This window comes from Balaenoptera borealis (assembly GCF_965194805.1).
Source record: "Balaenoptera borealis genome assembly, chromosome: 11".
NCBI classification, from domain to species: Eukaryota; Metazoa; Chordata; class Mammalia; order Artiodactyla; family Balaenopteridae; genus Balaenoptera; species Balaenoptera borealis.
Genome location: NC_138868.1, coordinates 81,572,647 through 81,590,782, shown reverse-complemented (window position 1 = coordinate 81,590,782; position 18,136 = coordinate 81,572,647). Strand labels below are relative to the sequence as shown.

Genomic DNA, 18,136 nt, shown 5'->3' with positions numbered 1-18,136 from the left:
ATTCCACATCTCATAATAAGAAATTATTCATTCAATTAAATCATAAGCATATAAACCAAATAACAGGAAATGTATGACTTAAAATCATAGCATGGAAAATCACAGTTAAGACCAATATTCTATCTCATAAGTTACTTCACTGTGTCTCTGACAGTGAATAAAAATATAGAAATTCTGTGCTAAAGATAGTTAGAATGAAGATCCCACAGGATAGAGATGGAGATTTAAAAAGGAAGAAGAAAGATCCTCTCTGACTTTTTCTATAGCCTACTCAGGGAACTTCATGCAAAAGCAACCTGTTCCACCAGCCCTGATGTGGATCAGGCTACCAGTTTAGAAGCAGGTTCATGATAACTTTTTTTTTTTTTTTTAATTTTATTTATTTATTTATTTTTGGCTGTGTTGGGTCTTCGTTTCTGTGCGAGGGCTTTCTCTAGTTGCGGCAGGTGGGGGCCACTCTTCATCGCGGTGCACGGGCCTCTCACTATGGCGGCCTCTCTTGTTGCGGAGCACAGGCTCCAGACGCGCAGGCTCAGTAGTTGTGGCTCACGGGCCTAGTTGCTCCGCGGCATGTGGGATCCTCCCAGACCAGGGCTCGAACCCGTGTCCCCTGCATTAGCAGGCAGATTCCCAACCACTGCGCCACCAGGGAAGCCCTATGATAACTTTGAGAATTAATGTGACTTGACACCAGAAAAAGAAACAACTCCCTCTGCTTGCTCATGTCAATCACCTTGCATTAGCCCTAGTTGGATAGAAAAGAACAAACAAATAAACAAACACCAAAACCCCCCACGTAGTCTCTTTGATTCCTACTTCAATTTACTCAACAGCCATTTACTGGGTGCCTTCTACATCCTAGCTAGGGAATTCCAAAGCTTCCAGTTAATCGATAATTAATGAGTATTTATTATGTCTCATTAGTAAAGATCTAAATGTCACTTAAGTAAAGAAAGGACTTTCTAACAGTAACATCTTCAGTTTCATGAATGATTCCTGATAGTAAAATTAATAAAATAAGCTCCTTTTTTGCTCTTCTTTCCTTAAGACTTGTAGTAATCAGGATAAGGTAGGTTTTGCTGGATTTCTGTTGGGTTCTGCTTATTGTTGGCACTCAGAACTGAGAGGTAGCTCCATGCCATGCTTTGAATTAACATTGTAATTATAATGTAATTATAGGCTTCTGACATGAAAAGAAGTGAAATACTGATACATGCTTCAAGGTAGATGAGCCTTGAGAACATTATGCTAAGTGAATGAAGCCAGACACAAAAGGTTACACATTGTATGATTCTATTTAAATGAAATATCCAGAATACAAAAGTCCATAGAGACAAAACATGGATTGGTGGTTGCCAGAGGCTAGGAGGAGGGGGGGAAGGTAGAACAACTACTTAATGTGTACAGGCTTTCCTTTCAGAGCGATGAAACAATGAAACTGTTTTGGAACTGGATAGAAGTGTTGGTTGCACCACATTGTGACTGTACTAATTGCCACTGAATCATTCTGTTAAAAACGGTTAATTTGGGGCTTCCCTGGTGGCGCAGTGGTTGAGAATCTGCCTGCTAATGCAGGGGACACGGGTTCGAGCCCTGGTCTGGGAGGATCCCACATGCCATGGAGCAGCTGGGCCCGTGAGCCACAACTACTGAGCCTGCGCGTCTGGAGCCTGTGCCCCGCAACGGGAGGGGCCGCGATAGTGAAAAGGCCCGCGCACCGCAATGAAGAGCGGTCCCCGCACCGCGATGAAGAGTGGCCCCCACTTGCCGTAACTAGAGAAAGCCCTCGCACGAACCGAAGACCCAACACAGCCAAAAATAAAAATAAATAAATAAATAAAGTAGCTATAAAAAAAATTAAAAAAAATAGATAAGCAACAAGGATTTACTGTTTAAAAAAAAAAAAAAAAAAACGGTTAATTTTATGCTATATGAATTTTACCCCAATAGAAAAGATTGTAAAAATTTTTTTTTAATTTTTTTGAAAAGTCAAAAAACAAGCACATTGACTATTTGTATACTTTTACTATATTGATAACATTCTATAGATGAAACAGTAGTTTATAAAATATAATATCTGGCAGGCATTTTTATTTGATAAATGTCAGCAATAAGACTCTTTGAGAAACTGTGTAATCACTGATTTTTTTTTTTCCCCAGGAATCACCATCCTACTATTTAAGATTTTCACCTAGAATTTTTCCTATCTGTCTGTGTTATCTCACTGTATAATTGCCCATCTTGAATTTTAAATCCTACGAGGAAACTCTGTATTCGTTTCTACTTAAGTTATTACTGTGATGTTGGAAACTCGCACTTACAGTAACTCCCAAGGTAGAATCAGTCTTGCAAATCCATCTACATGCTGGTTTTCCTCATACACATCATTAATGAAGGTGTCAACTAGAAAGGTCACTAACAGCCCTGCCTGCAGCACTGCAGTGATCATTTGAGTAGAATGTGATATATTGCCTTTACTAATTGCCTTGTCCTTGTTAACTAATTCTCAGTTCATGTTGGGGGCCTTATGGTCAATACAATTAAAATTATTTTTTCTCTTTTTATGGTAGTGAGATGCTATTGCCATACTGGCAGTACATGGGTATCAAACTTTCTTTGCTACTGTTCGACACTACCACTGGCAGCATTTCTGTTTAATTATTGTGGTAGCTAATGACAATGGTTTCTGAAATAACAGAGCGCTGATTTTTCATTGCTGGATCACCCTGTACTGGCTCTTCCTTTCTCTGGCTGTAATCTGTAGACCGTTTCAGTGCTCATTAGTACCCTTTAAGGCCTGAGGAAATAACAAGGGCAAATTCAACTTGTGTTCATTTTGTCTGGCTAGCAGCCTGTTTTCAGTCTAAAAACGCTTCGGGGGTGAGGGTGATGATTATTGGTGGTGAATTAGAAGGATATATGGTTTATCCACCCCTGTGAGCTAGCTCCCCCTAATATCAACACTGAAAGTTACAGATAGAGCCTAGAGTTGGCAGAATGCCTGGTGTGATCCTCTCCCCCATGTTTCTCACCAGGGGTGGGCACTGCTGGAGATTTGCGAGGGAGAGCCATTTGTCTTACAGAATTATTCCATACACTAAAGGACTTAGAGCACCCCGGACCTGGTGTTCTAAATGTCACTGGTTGCCAGGAGAGCCCAAAGTACCCCACACCTTTGTGGGTGCCTCCAAGCGGTACTCATCCACATCTTGTCACTTATGAGCAAACTGAGGCCCAGAGAGGTTTGGTGTCTTGCATAAAAGGTGCATGTCCAGTAAGTGGCAAAATTGGTGCTAGAATCAAAATGCCCACTTTCCTTATCCAGTTTTCCTGCTAAGGAACTCTCTCATGCTATAAAATGACTATTTCACATGCTCTCCCTACTTCTCAATCCTTTGACACTTCCTACCTTCATCTCACCATTAACTGGGGCCCTTGCTTCTTAATTCACCCTGAAAATAGAAGATAGAGGAGAACTGGCTTATCTTCACACCCTCAAATCTGCCCGCCTGCCTGTCTTTACACCTGTATGTTCTGCCCGCCTTCCCATCACAAGCTTTTGCTCGTAAGACTCAATTCCTCCCTTGTACTCAAGGACTGTACTCCTTGAGTTATCCTTGTTCTCTCTTGCTTCCTCAGTTTTTCTCTCCTACTGGATTATTCTCAATATATAGACTCAGTTACCTTTCGTAGGAAAAGAAATGCTCTCATGGCCCCTTCATCTACTAGGGTGTTTCTTTGCTTCCCTGAAAGAATTCTTCCCTAAGAGAACTGGCAGTACTTGCTCTCCCCACCTCCTCTGGTCCAATGGACTCGTCAAGCTCCTCAGACTAAGCTTTCTTTACCCACCACACCCACAAAGTCACTCTTGTTACCAGCGACCTCCACCTTGCCACATCCATCCATGAATTCTCAGCCCTCTTCCTAACCTCCCAGCAGTACTGGACACAGTGACCACACTGTTCTTCAGGAAACAGTTTCTTCATTTGGCTTCTTAGATGTGATTTTCTTTATTTTTCTCCTACCTTTCTTACTTTTTCTTAGGCCCCTTTGCTGGTTCCACCTCCTCGGCTCAGCCCGTAGTTACTGGGCTTATCAAGGGCCCAGTCCTCAGCTCTTCTGTTTTTAACAAAGCAACCAGAGAAGGGTTTAAAAAATAAACCAAATGTCTTCCCTTGCTTAAAAGCCCTTACGTGGCTTCCCATAACACCTAGAATGAAATCCAAACCCTTTACTTAGACTGCAAGGCCTTGCATATCTAACCCCTTCTAGATTACTCCCTTATTCCACCCTAACCACTGACCTCCTTGCTCTTCCTTGATACTCCTAGTTTACTTCTGCCTTAGGACCTTTGCATTCCTTCTTCTGAAATGCTGTCTGCCCAGATCTTCTAAGAGGTCCTCTCCCTCACCACCCAGGTTTCTCCTCAAATATCATCTCCTTGGAAAGACCTTCCCTGACTATTTTATCTAAAGTAGAATCCTCTCCTCTTTCATTGCTCTCTATTCCTTTATGGCACTTTATTCTTATTCGTAGAATGTATCTCTACTAGACATTATATATATTTTATTTACTGTTATTGAGAGGTAATATGGTAGACTGATTAAATATTATACATAGATTCTGGATCCCAAATTCCTAGATGCAGACACTAACTCTGTGACCTTGGACAACTTCCTTAACCTGTCTTTTCCTCTGAGTCCTAACCTTTAAAATGGAGATATTGTTTAGTACTTACATATTGTTACAAAGATAAAATGAGTTAAAACTCATGCTTAACAAAAATGAGTCACCTAGTGCTACGTAAATGATAGGTATTATCGTTATTTTTTATTATTGTTTGAAACGTCCATTGGAAAATAAGCTTCAAGAGGACAACTACTTTGTCATTCTTGTGTACCACTATTTTTCTAACTCCTGAAGCAGTGACAGTACCTGGTGCATTGTTGGCTCTCGATATCTAGTTACTGAATGAACAAATGAATAACTTGCAGCTAGTTGGACTTAGGTCTCAGCATACTCTCAAATCAGATTTGTATGATCTGAAAACAAGGTAGCTTTGAGAATGGCCTATATCAGTAGCAAAGGATGGTCTTTCCAGAGCTATAAGTGACTTAGAATACTTGTAAAATAAAACACCCACGTCTGCCTAGCTATCAGTTAAGGTTTTGGTGACCTTCCATTTAGGCTGGTTTCCATTTACATGGACACCATAGGGAGAACAAGAAGGTATAAAATGTTTGAGGTGAACTAGGAGACAGAAGAGTGAGTGATACATTAAAAGTATGAGCTTTGCTCATTCAAGGAAGAAGGTAGAAGAAAAATAAATGAATGACAGAATAAGAATCAGAATTCTTATTCTTATCAGAATAAGAATAAAGAATTAGCTTTACCTATTTGCTCCTATATTATTTTAAATGTTCTCGGGCAATCTGTCACTTAATATTTTCTATTTAGAGTTGTATTTTTCTTTCTACCTAGTTGACCAAATTCCTCTGGGTCAGTAAGTTACCCTCAAGATGAAGACAGGGTCTCCTAGAAATTGAACTGTTGAATGCCTGTGCTTTTTAAAATACAACTAAATCTCATTCAGAAAATGTTCCTTTAAGAGAAATACTCCCAGATTTTCATTGATGAGACATTACATATGGAGTCCAGGAATCTGTAGTCCACTCAGAAATGTGTGCTAAATTTGTTCACTTGTATCTTGGTAGACTGAAATAACTCAGTGCTTCTTAGGCACTATCAAAACTATAGCAGATTTACCTTGGCTGTGCACTAGAAGCCTTGCAGCCAACTATAAACGAACATAATGAGCATAATGCATTTAATCTGACCCCCTCACCTGTTCTTCATGGCATCTCAAAGGATACTGATCACTAACCTATTCTCTGAACTTCCTGTAGGACTTAAACCCATTCATTTGGCTGGCTGCCAAGTTTTTTAGACCTCACAAAACTATGGAAAGTTATAGTGCAAATGGAAATTTGAAACTTCCACATGTGCCTTTACAGCACTTAACTACAACCTGAAATAATGTTTAGAATGTTTTTCAAAAGGAGAAAGCATTTAATAGTGTATAGTCACCGTTCTTTGGAGATTTTGCTAAATCACTTTTTAAAAATTAATTAACCTGAATCACTGAGAATAGTTGAATAACATGGAAAGGTTTTTGCATTTTTCGTAAAACTTAAACAGATTTTTTAGTTATTGTACACTTAGAGAAAAAAGAGCAAACACTGTTTTAGTTTCTTGTATTAATGAAGACACTTTCAGACCAGACACTTAAGAATTATCATGAAATGAGGTTCTGACAGTAGAAGCCTTGCCATATGGGCACATAAACTCCTATAGCTTATGGAATATCAATGAGATTGTTTTCTCTCAGTTACTGCTTTGGAGACCAAGTGATGGCAGTTGGCAGTTTTTGAACAGAGAATATCTTTGTTTCTGTTTTACTCTAACTGCCCATCTGTTGCTTTAACTTTATGCAATTATTTCTGACAGAATGAAGCTTAAAATGCTGGTTCCAGTATATTTATGTAAATTTGTTCTTAATATTATTCATTTCTAAATTCATGATAATATGGGCTAGAAGGGAAGTTATTAAACATTGAAGTTATTAAACAACTGAATCAGTTCAACTGATAAAAGTTGCCTTCTGTATGTTTCTGATGTTCCATTGATGCCATTAACTTCTCTGTGCTACCCTCCCTCAATTCTACAAAAGCTACCCTCATCACAGGTTGTATTGTCCTTCTGGTGGCAAAGGTAGAGGTCTCACTTTGCCATTTTGCTTTTCTTCAAATTATTTGGTACACAGGATGTTAGTGGATAGCCTATTTTTCCTTAAAACCTTCTCAGACCTCTGCTTCCATGGCAACATCATAATCTGGTCATATCTTCCTCTTCTTACTTCCTAGTCCCCCAACACTGTACAGCTTCCTACCGAAGAATACTGGACCCTCCATATTTCATCCACTCCTCAGCCAGATACTCAGCAAAGCTTCTTTTTCTAGGCATCATCTGCAGGTTATAAGCACAACTCTTTATCAAAAACTTGCTTGTCTTTTACTGCTCCCCATTGTACAGACCTACCTTACATCCCGTTCATTGCATCTTGACAGTTTAAAATAAACATGAAGGTAACATCATTATTTATTTGTGTTTCTTTCTGAAGTTTTTTCTGCTCTTTTGTTCAAATATTCCCTTAAAAACTCAAAACCTAGGATTTACTTTGGAACTTAGATTTAGACTATCACTATCCTTACTCTAAGTGTAAAAAGTAGTATAGTTTTGTTCTATCAGTGCTTTTTCATGATAACCTAAATTCATAGATAATTTAAACATTTATTTTGATTATCTCATGCCTCCATATTCTGATGTGAATTTCTACTCATTTTATTTTTTTAGTTGCAAGGAGTATTGAAAATTAAAGAAGTTTCATGGACTTCAGTTAGAAAGAAATCATAAGTTCTTTTTCATTAAATTCTTTTAATATTTCTTTTTAAAATGTGATTTTCATATAATTTTTAAATGATTAACTTTCCAGTCCAGAAATATTTGATGAATGAGTTTAAATAAGGTTATTTCTCCTATACAAAATAGATTAGGAAATTCTACTTTGATCATTTGGACATATATTAATAACATGGAACATTGGTCATTCAGGCCTATTAAAAGTGCAGCGTGTTTGGAGGTGCCCACAGCATGCTCATGTGCTTGAAATGAAAACTCTACTTCCAACACTTATAGGCTAACCAACTTTTCTGGTTTGCCTGAGACTGAGGGAGTTGCCAGCATGCTGAGCTATCAGTTTTAAAACGAAGACAGTCCCAGATAAACGGGGGTGATTTGGCTACTGCAAGTACTAGTTAAATTGCTCTTAGTGTGGAACAATTGGCAGCTTTACCAGATTAGAAGCATGTTAAGGGTTTGTTTCTTGAATCACTTACACTTAAATCTATGCATATAAATATTAGCCATGCAGTTAACCCAAACCTATTTATTCTAATTATACAAAGATAATCTTACTGTCTAGATATGATTTAGTTTTACCTTACGTACTTTAATATAAAAACTGAGTTAAATTAAAAGCCACACCTTCTCTATGTCAGTTTATTAATAACAATGGAACTTTGTCTATTATATTCATTCAAATCTGTATTTATTAAGCAGATACTGTTTGCCTCACATAAAATACTATAAATTAAAGCTATAATTATGAACAAGGTTATAACCCCAGCACTTATTAGATTTTTGTTCGTAATTTTGTGCCCCATTCTAGGTGTTCTAAATGCCCAAACATTTATTTAATTGCCTTCTGGTTGGTATCTCACCGTCCATGAGATCCCCTGTTCTTTTATTCCCTGGAGTTTAAGTATGTGACAAATGTTGCACCAAATTAACTCGTCTCTGGGTGTTAATTTATTCTGCTTGTGTTGCTGGTTGTTCATCAACTGTATAAGCCCCCAGTCTTTTTGAGAGAAGTATTTGTGTACAGTGGCTGAACCATGCTCCAAGATTAAGCCCATCATAGGAAGCTAGTCGAGCACGGTGCCACTGTGGGTCAAGGCAGAAACAGACCACACACTTCACCTTCAAGTTTAACCTGAGAATCAGCTGTATGCTAACTCTGGTTGTGTTAGTTGGGTCATCTCAAAGGGACCCTAAATGATTCATCTTTGAGGAGGTGACAGATTCTCCTATATGCCTGGCTGCATCTCAGAGTACTAGTTGAGCAACATAAGACTCTTCCTGCATCAAGGAAATCCAGCCTCTAAAATGGTGCCTGACATACAGTAGGTGCTCAGTAAAATTTTGTCCAATAGGTCCTGCCCTGTTGTAGTTACCATCTCAAATGGGAAGCAGGCATTCATTCCCCTGAACTCATATAATGTATTTCATGATTCAGCACTGAATGAAATTTTATTTGTGAATTATTTACTTTGTATTTTTTCTAGTTCCTCTAAATGGACTTTAAAAATTTTTAAAGGCTAAGACTATAACTTACATTTCCTTTGTCTCTTTGAATGACATAGGTCAATGACAAGACTCTTGAAAAAGTATATTGGATTTTTAGTGACATCAGTGAATGCAAAACACTGATACATTTTGGCCGATAAACTAATTGAATCCCTAAACAGGACATGAGTTTGGAAGGGAGAATAGGTGAATTAATGTAATTTTAAATTAATTTTTCTCTTCATCTCAAGGGGTCCTTGTAAATGAAGTGCCGTTAGAGTAAGATTTTAGAGTGGAGATTGATGTTGTAGGGTAAGAATTTGATGGATTTAAGTGATTATTTTACCTACAATATGCTTGTGTTGGTAGTTGTCGTCTATTTTATTTGGACACAGCAGCAATATGTCAACAACACGAAAACATACACTTCACTCTAATCTGGAGCACAATCCATGTTGCCTCCTATGGACTTTAACATAGGAGGAAATTACCTTGTGATTTTTCTAATGATGTTCTTAAAATAAACCTTACTCATTAGAATATAGAAAAGCTGGATTCATAGAAGTCTTTCTCCAAAGGAGGAAAAGGAGGAGGAGGGGGATAAGGAAGAAGCAGCAGCAGCAGCAATCATCAAAACATTCAGGGCAGTAATAAGACAAAACAGCCCCAGGTGTGCCCATCTCGATAGGATTGCCTGTTAAGTATACAAAGGGCAGCAGGACCTTGAACCCCATTTTTCTGATAACAGACCCTTAGAAGTTCTGAGATTCTAAAGGATGGACCCAAATATGCAAATAAGCTGGGGTTCAAAAGCAAGTTTGACTCAGGCCCTAATGTGAAAATATTTTTATTTTTAGATAACTGGCCAATGATGGATGAAGTATTATGGAAATGTAGCCAATCCTCAATCTCAGCCCAGTCCCTACCTACTTTATGAAACTGTACTTAAACCAAGAGATAATTAGTTAAAAGCAACTCAGATTTCTGTGGGGGGTTTTTTCCCCTCTTCCTCCTTTACTTCTCTTTACCTTTGTCCCTCTTCTTTGGTTTTCCAGGCTCTTGTTTATCTCAAAGAATAACTATAAATGTTAGCGTTGATTAATATCTTCATCAGCAGTTTCCTGGTGTGAATCCCAGATGACTCTCATCATTTACTCAAGTGTTTCTTTATGAAATGTTGGATGTCAGCAAATGACCCTCTGAAAGAAGTACAACATTTTCTTAAAAAAGGCAACATTTAATACCCGCAGTGAAGATGAAGTCATACATGCAGATATCCATTTGCCTTTTTCTCTTGGGGGAGTGGATTTTCTTCTAGAAGCAAGAGAAATTTTATGAGCTGGTATTTCAAGAAAGAAGTTAGGATTATATATATGCTCTATTAATCTCAAATATTATCAGTCTTCCAGATTAACTGTGGCAGAATGCATTGCTATAATCTTCAAATGCATGCTTATTAACAAAGTGATTTTCTTTTAGGTAAGATGGGTATTTCAGTGGACATTGGTGAAAGCAAAGGCTTGATGGAATTTTAAAATGGCTTGTTATTTTAAACAGGTTATGTCTATTTCATCATGTGGTCTACTTTATCATGATTTCTAATGGGAATAAAGAAAATGAAGAACTGTTCATCATTTTTCAGGTAGTAAATTCCCAAGAGTAGATACTTGTAAGTTGTATATTAGCAACCTGAACTTTAGGAGGAGAGTATGGTTCGTTGTTTGTTTTTTCTAGCATCAGTGATGGTCATTTTAGACATATTGAAAGTACATTTTACTGGCTTGCTTATTTATTTTAAAAATAACTCCCCAATTAAAATTTATTCCTTCATTTGCACTAACATAGTACTGATTACATGTCTACCTTGTTTGTTCTTAGTTGATCACAAGACTGTCTCCTACCTCTACACAAAGGTGTAATCACCTTGAGGTCTAGAACTCTACCTTATTCATTTTCATGCTTATAAAAACCTGGCTCAGTGCTTGTTTCATGGATGTTCAGTAAATAATTGCTGAGTGTATTCTGATTACTGCTGCTCTGTTTCCATTTTTACTGGTAGTGTTTTGGTAGTCTTCATAAAATGAAACTTTGAAACAGTTTTGTGCCAGTATCTAGAATTAAAATGAGTCATGTCAAGAAGGTTACATATTAGAAAGAACTTGGCATTTGAAATCAGAAGGACTTGAATCAGGCAATCTGGGAGGTCAGGGCCTTTCAAACTGTGGATCAGGAGACCTTGGGTACAATTAGTGGGGCATGTCTGAAATATTTGTAAAATAATAAAATATAACATTTTAAAGAAATAGGCTAGGAAAGGATAAAACATTTCATATTACTTCAAGAATCTTTTTGTTTCAAAGATAGATGTTTGTGTGCTTTTGCCTGTGTGTGTGTGATGTAAAACTTGGTTACAATTTAAAATGCAGATTGTTGTCAAAAAAAGTTTAAAAAACAGTAAGCTTTGGATATTTGAATGTTTCATAATAGTTCTGAGGCTTGAATTTCATATCTGTAAAACACAGTCAAATGATAACTCTTTTGAAGGTCTATTCTGAAGACTAATGGTACTAGTATATGTAAAACACTTTACATAGTACCTGATTTACATAGGAGACATGCAAAAGATGCTGCCTTTTACTAAAACTAATCCATTTAAAAGTTAATTAAGATCTATTCAAGTGTACACAGGACTGAGTTAAGACTTTAAATCCATACAACTAATTTTCAAAATACTTTCTGATTTGAAAAACAATGATCTTAAAAAAATTAATCAGCAAGGACATTGCTTAATTAATTCACTCTGTTTATTGATTTTTCTTTGAGATCACTGCTTTTCAATTCAATAGAAGTATTTTTATTTACCAATCCATTTACTCAAGTAATATATTTAGAAGCTGGAATATATCCAAAGGAACATGACAGAAATTTTTAGGTGATTCCAAACTTCTCCAATGAGGAGCAGTTATAGAATCTGGTGAAAGCCTACAAAAGAGACTATTTCAGATGACATTGATTTCATATATTAAAAGGATTGTTGTGTGCCAAAGAAAGTAAGTGTGTTCTTGAAAAAAGGAAGAATGAAGACCAAGTTTTTGGAAGTTATGGAATAATAGAGTTCAACTCAAAATAAGAAACAAAGAATTATACCTAAGTCTGGTCCTGAAACATCATAGCTACATTAGAAGTGATGTTCGTCTGAGAAGGGCGAGTGAGTGTGGTGGGACTTGATATCATGCAAACTGTCTCTTTAGTTTAAAAATTTGGTGATTTTTGATTGGCTTTTATGGGTTAGAAATCCTGATACACCATATACTGAACCTTTATGTTGAGCAGCCCCGTGTGACATACGCATATGAGATATGTTTTTTGCATAAATGGACCTGAAACTCAGTCCAGCAGAAAATACTGAGGAGTTTGCTAATTTTTATCCCTGCAGGAATCCATGCATTTATCAGGTCAGTTCCCATCTTTCACAGGCATTTAACTGTTTATCCCTGGCTTTACTCTGAATTTCTTCCTTCATTTTGTCAATTACTTTTGTCTTTAGTACTTAATTAGAAACAAAAGTAGAAAAGAAGTCTATCTATTTGTCATTTTTAGTTACTCTACTGGATGTAAGCCCTGGTACAAATGTAGACAAGGTTTGGGAAATGACATGAGCATAGGAACACCTATAAAGAAGAAGAATACTGGGAGGCGAACTGATGATGGCTGGAAGGGGAGAGGAGACTCTATAGAAAATGATGATTAGTCTTACCTAGAAGCCGACCAAGAAAGGGAGACCTACAGGGGAAGATTTTTTTTTTTTTCTGTAGCCTTTGGAAAGGCTTTGGGTGGCTTTAGATCTTGTTGGGAAAACATAAAGGATATCCTCGTTCATAATGTAGTCTTAGTAGCTGAAAATGACTCTCCCCTCTGAAACAGTTTATAGACGAGAAATTGAGTTGTACTGTATGTAAGCTGATTTGCCTAATTAATATAGAGCTAAAATCAGAACATATATATTATTTGACTTTGAATCCTGTATTCTAATACTAGTCCTGATGGATTACTGCCCTGAAACATTTTCTCTGAGTCTGATGGCCCCAGGCAGCTGAACCTTGTCTCTCAGGGTTTTAGCTGTGGATTGTAATTACGTCGGGAATCTTCTATTTCCCACTATCAGTAGTAATGGAGAGTAGCTTTGTCAGAATGGATCATAGAGCTGAATGAGGCCTTAGAGATCTCATTCAGAAATTTTCAAATGTTATTTTAAAAGTGAAACCCTTTGTTCAAACAATATTTATGTAATAACAGCTTAATATATAAAACAGACCAGAAAGAGAATTAGGGGACCTAGACCACCGCCTGTCCCTACCTCCCACTCCCACCGCAGTACAAGCACGAGGCTCCCAATCTTCATGTTTCCAAGAAACATGACAATTAAAAAAAAAAAAAAGTCTATTTGATTGCCTTTCTTTTACAACCAGAGCTTCTTTGAATGCCGAAGAAAGAGGAAATTATTTTAGGACATCCTAGGAGAAAAATCCACTATCTCAAATATGGCAGAAACAGCCTTTAGGAATGGATTTCAGTGAGCATGACTCCACAGGAGTCCAGGGGAAGGGAAGATGTAAAACATGAGGAAATGGGCCCTGATGCTGCCCAAACGGACATTTATAAATATTAATCAACTCAAGAGTACAATTGACTAACCATTTCTAGTACCTTTCCTAAAGAAAACAAAGTCCGTGAAAATAAATGTATTTCTCTGAATATAAACACTTGTTAGTGCTGATTTAAAATAATTTTGTATAGGTGCATTGTAGCAGCTGCAGCAATGGCTTTTTCCAGGGAATGCTGCAAAATAGCAACAGGTTTGGACAAGCCATCCTATAGTTTCATAGAGCAGTGTCTCTAAAGAGGCTGGTTTTCCTTTCATGTATTATCTGGAAATCAGTTGGAGCCTCCAGAGCCTTCTTAGGATAAGGTTCAGTGATTTTTGGATACGGGAAATGGAGGGGCCAAGATCAAGTAATCACAATTTACGTAGTGACAGCTCTGAGAACTTAATCCCAAGGCCAGGTTTAGTGGTTACTGATGTTTTTAATGATTACATTGCCAGTGAGCTCATGTCTTATAATTTCCTGAGACCTGAGACTCCCTCATGTGATGGCATATTTATAACCTGTTTCAATGCTTTTTTTGTCCTGAATCCATGACTGAATGTTTAATAGTATCTGCTATTTCCTTGTCTGAAGACTCGTCTTGCCCAGTTTCACTTACCAACTTAGCACATGGAGGTAACTCTCCCTCAGGAAGAAAGTAAGTCTGTGTGCCAGTCGTGCCAATCACCAGCACATTTTTCTTCAGGTCAATGGAACATTGATGTCTCTTGAACATATCTAGCCCTAGAAGCATGTCCATGGGCTGCTCCTCAAGTATAGAGAAAGAGCATTGTAAGAAATCACCTTCGATTTGAATCTGAGCTAGGTGAACTCGGCCAATAATTCTCTGCGTGCCCACACCTTTAGCAATCCCAGCCCATCGTCGGTCCACCAGCCGTATGATATTACATCTCTCGGCACAAGCTTGGCTCATAATGGTCATTTGGGCACCCGAGTCAACAAAAGCCTTCAAAGGATGTCCATTCACTTTGCAGTTGATGTAGAGCATGGCCACTTGTCCAAAACTCTCTGGAACCTCTTCCATCGCTATATTCATGTTCTCCTCAATGTTCTGCTGCCGGATCTCTTCCTCTATTTTGGCCTGAGCTTCCAAATCGAACGGGTCGGCAGAATAGAGGCTAAGTCTCTCTTGCTCTCTCAGGGACCTTTCCCTTTGCTGCTCCATCAGGACCTGAGAAAAGGTCTCCGGGTTTCTGCTGAGCAGGGCTTCGGCCAAGGCAGGATTGCATTCCTTCAGCAGGGACAGATCGTGGGGGTTGGAGAGCAGCATGCTTCGGATCAGGGCGGGGCTGTCCAGCCCTTGAGCAGAGGTCATCTTCTTTCCAGAGTCCAGGCCGCGGGACTGCTGGGCCGACTGTGCCCGCTGGTGCTGGTGGTGCTGCCGGGAGCTGGATGTTCCAGGCACGGCTGTCCCGGTGAAATCGCTCTGAGGCAGGCTGGATGTCTGGCCCGGAGGCCGGGGCCCCACGTTCTCCTTCTGGAGTAAAACGACCACGTCGCCGTCTTTGAGGCCATAGGAGCCCAACGAACAGTGGTCGTCGGCAAGGAGTCGCTCCGTGTAGACAATCTGGATCTCCTCGGCGGGGATGCCGGACTCAAGCTCACAGAGGACACGGAAGTTGTGGAGCTCAAAGTCAGGGCTGACCTGGAGGGAGAAGGTGGCCTCGGAGAGGTCTCTCCGCACACAGTAGACAGTGAGCAGCATGGCATGGGCATGGGCCCGGGAAGGCCAGGTGGGCAGAGGGCATCGGGTTGCTCACTGGCTGACTGGAGCTGGTCTCTGTAGATGGCTCAGCTGCTCCTCACGACTTGGTGTCTTGTTTAAGGTTCATTCACCTCTCAAGGAGGTGTAGCTACTCACCGGTCTGCGTGACCACCCGCCAGCCTCAGTGCCTGCTGCTTGGCCTTGTGGAACCTTGAGGGGACACGTGTGTTCTGAAGTCCATTTGTATGTGTGCTGCTTGGAACTTAGAATGCCTGTTCCCATAGAAACAAAGTCACTCGAGTCCCTTCGGTTCCAAGGCTAGCCCTTCAAAGCCTATTTAACCCATGGTCTGAAAAAGATTGTTTCAGCATTTCCTAAACAACATATTAACATTTTGTTCTTTGAGAATTGTATTCTGTGTACTTTTACTTATCCCCCAAACAGTGAGTGCTTGTTTCCTACATGGGAAGTATCAGGCTATGTGCTTGGTATAAAAAAAGATACATCAGACTTGGTGCGTTCCCTTGAGGGTCTCACATTCTAGGGATAGACTGATGGTAAATGGGTAAATCACAATACCGGAGGTAAGTACTTTGCAGACATGTTCAGCATGCTGAGGGATGTCTTTAGAGAGAGGAGACAGGTGGTTGTTGAAGGATGAGCATTTCCCATGTGGAAAGTGGTGAGAGTCACTCGAGACAAAAAGAATTGTATGTGTAAAGCAAGAATTCATGACAAGGCCTGTTATTTCCAGAGAAATGTGAGACATTAAATGTCTTAATAGGATAAATCTGTACATGAATTCGAATGGCAGGATATGAAGCGGGAAAAAATTCATTGGAGCCAAGTTATAAGGAGTCACATATGAGCCCAAGGAGTTTAAATATTATCAATAAGCAAGAATCCTCCCCTCCCCACCCTTCCCCCCCAGAGGGAGAGAAAAAAGAGAAAAGGAAGGAAATGGAAGAGATTTGAAGCAGGTCTTTGCGATGTTTATTTGTTTTATTTAATTGATTTAAGGACGAGGTTTCTCACAACAAATGGAAGACATGCGATTTGGCAGGAGAGCCAGGTAGAGGCTTTCTCAACGGCTTAAAGCGGGAGCTCTTGCTAGAATACGAAAATGTAAGAGGCAGTGGAGAATTAAAGTGTTTCTTGAGTAGAATGGACAGGATATGTTTACCCGTTGGATCTGGGGAGCAGAATTGTGTGGAAAACACAGAGGGTCTCTAAAATAGGAGACTGGTTAGAAATAGGCCATTACCTTGAATGGATGAGTGAGAGGAACCTTGAGGAGACCAATCTGACATCTATTCTGTAGTAAAATGCATGGTGAATGCCACACTGGAGGCCAGATTTGCCTCACTCCCTGACCCTAGGGCACAGCCCTGCCCCATACCAGAGTGGAGGCTCAAAGGCAAGGGTAACGTGGTGCCTCAGGGCAAAAGGAAATCAGCTAGGAATCCTTGAGTGCCAGTTGTTTTTCTTTAGATTTCACAATGTGTTTTGCCCTGTAAAGAGGTCATGTTTTCCTAGCTTGGTCTTCCCAAGTGTATTTTCTTATGAACCAAAAGGTAGTCAACATCCTCTGCCTCATCCCCTCTCCTTATTTCAAGTCTTGTCAGAAGACCTGCACTATTACTTAGAGAAAGATGTTGCATCAGTCTAAAGAATTTAGGGGGGGGCGGGCAGGTGTCCCTGTTTCTCATGTGTTTGTCTCAGATGGAGGACTATATTTCACTCATTGCTCTAATTATCCTAATGTTTCGTACTCATATTCATTTATGTTTGGAATGTTGACTGAATGCCTACTGTGTGTGAAGCATGTGCAAAGATTTGGGGATGCACATGATAATGTTAAATACAGGCTGTGTTCTTAAAGGAGCGCAGTCTAAAATAGAGGACACATACACACACACACACACACACACACACAAATCGGGCGTTTAAAAAAGTACCATGGAATCTGGCAGAATGTGGGAGAAATTAACAATATATGCAGAACAAATGCAGAATATGGAGAGGACTGTTGGGCAGGGAAGGCTTCCTGAAAGAGTTGGACTTAGAAAGATGACAAGCCAGTCATGTGGGGGTGGGCTGTGGTGGAGGGCAAGGCTGAGAAGAAGACTGCCTGACTTAGAGCCTTTAACAGGAAAGGCAGCACTTCATGATAAGGAGGATTTTATAAAAATTTAAGGGAAAAAAAACTAGCATTATAATATTCTTGTAGAAAATTATGAATTATTTAGAACTATCTTTCACTATTTATAGAGATGGATGGCCCTTTGGCCCAACAATATTAAGTCAATAAATTTCTTCTGCAGTTCTTAGTGTCCTCATCAGACATCAGTAGTGGTTTCCTCTGAGTTTGGGAACAACTATAAGGTGAGACATGTTCATATGCAAATTACTCTGCTAAGGACCAGGTGAGAAGTTGGTAGGGCTTACATTCCACATTCCTTTCCCCCTACCCCAACCAGCTTCAGACAATGTTTCTTAAAATCTTAATAAGTTAGGGAGATAATACTAGGGTTTTTGTCTTTTTAAGCAGTGAATAAAATTATTTTTGTAGAATAAGGTTTTTTTTTTGGCAAAGCAGGTATTCAGGATTCACATCAAAAGCAGCCAGCAACTTTTTTCATGTTACAATTGCCTTCATACTGAACATAATTAAGTTTTATTCATTATGTTTTATTATCTTCTTGTAATTCTTTACTTTTGGTGGCATTTTGCATTTATGTGCCTTTTACTATTTTACCCTTTACTGAGAACACACAGTGGAAAGCAAAGAGACTCAAGG

At 39.1% G+C, this 18,136-nt stretch overlaps 2 protein-coding genes across 3 annotated transcripts in view; one reads left to right on the top strand and one right to left on the bottom strand.

Annotated features, from left to right (window-relative positions):
* PDGFD (platelet derived growth factor D) overlaps window positions 1–18,136 on the top strand; it is a 226,782-nt gene that overhangs the window by 106,002 nt on the left and 102,644 nt on the right. The window lies entirely within an intron of this gene.
* DDI1 (DNA damage inducible 1 homolog 1) overlaps window positions 1,915–18,136 on the bottom strand; it is a 32,412-nt gene continuing 16,190 nt past the window's right edge. Inside the window, exon 1 of the mRNA XM_082339978.1 lies at window positions 1,915–18,136. This exon is cut by the window's right edge and continues 16,190 nt beyond it. Coding sequence (XP_082196104.1) covers window positions 14,137–15,336 — 1,200 coding nt within the window. The 5' untranslated portion in view covers window positions 15,337–18,136 and the 3' untranslated portion in view covers window positions 1,915–14,136.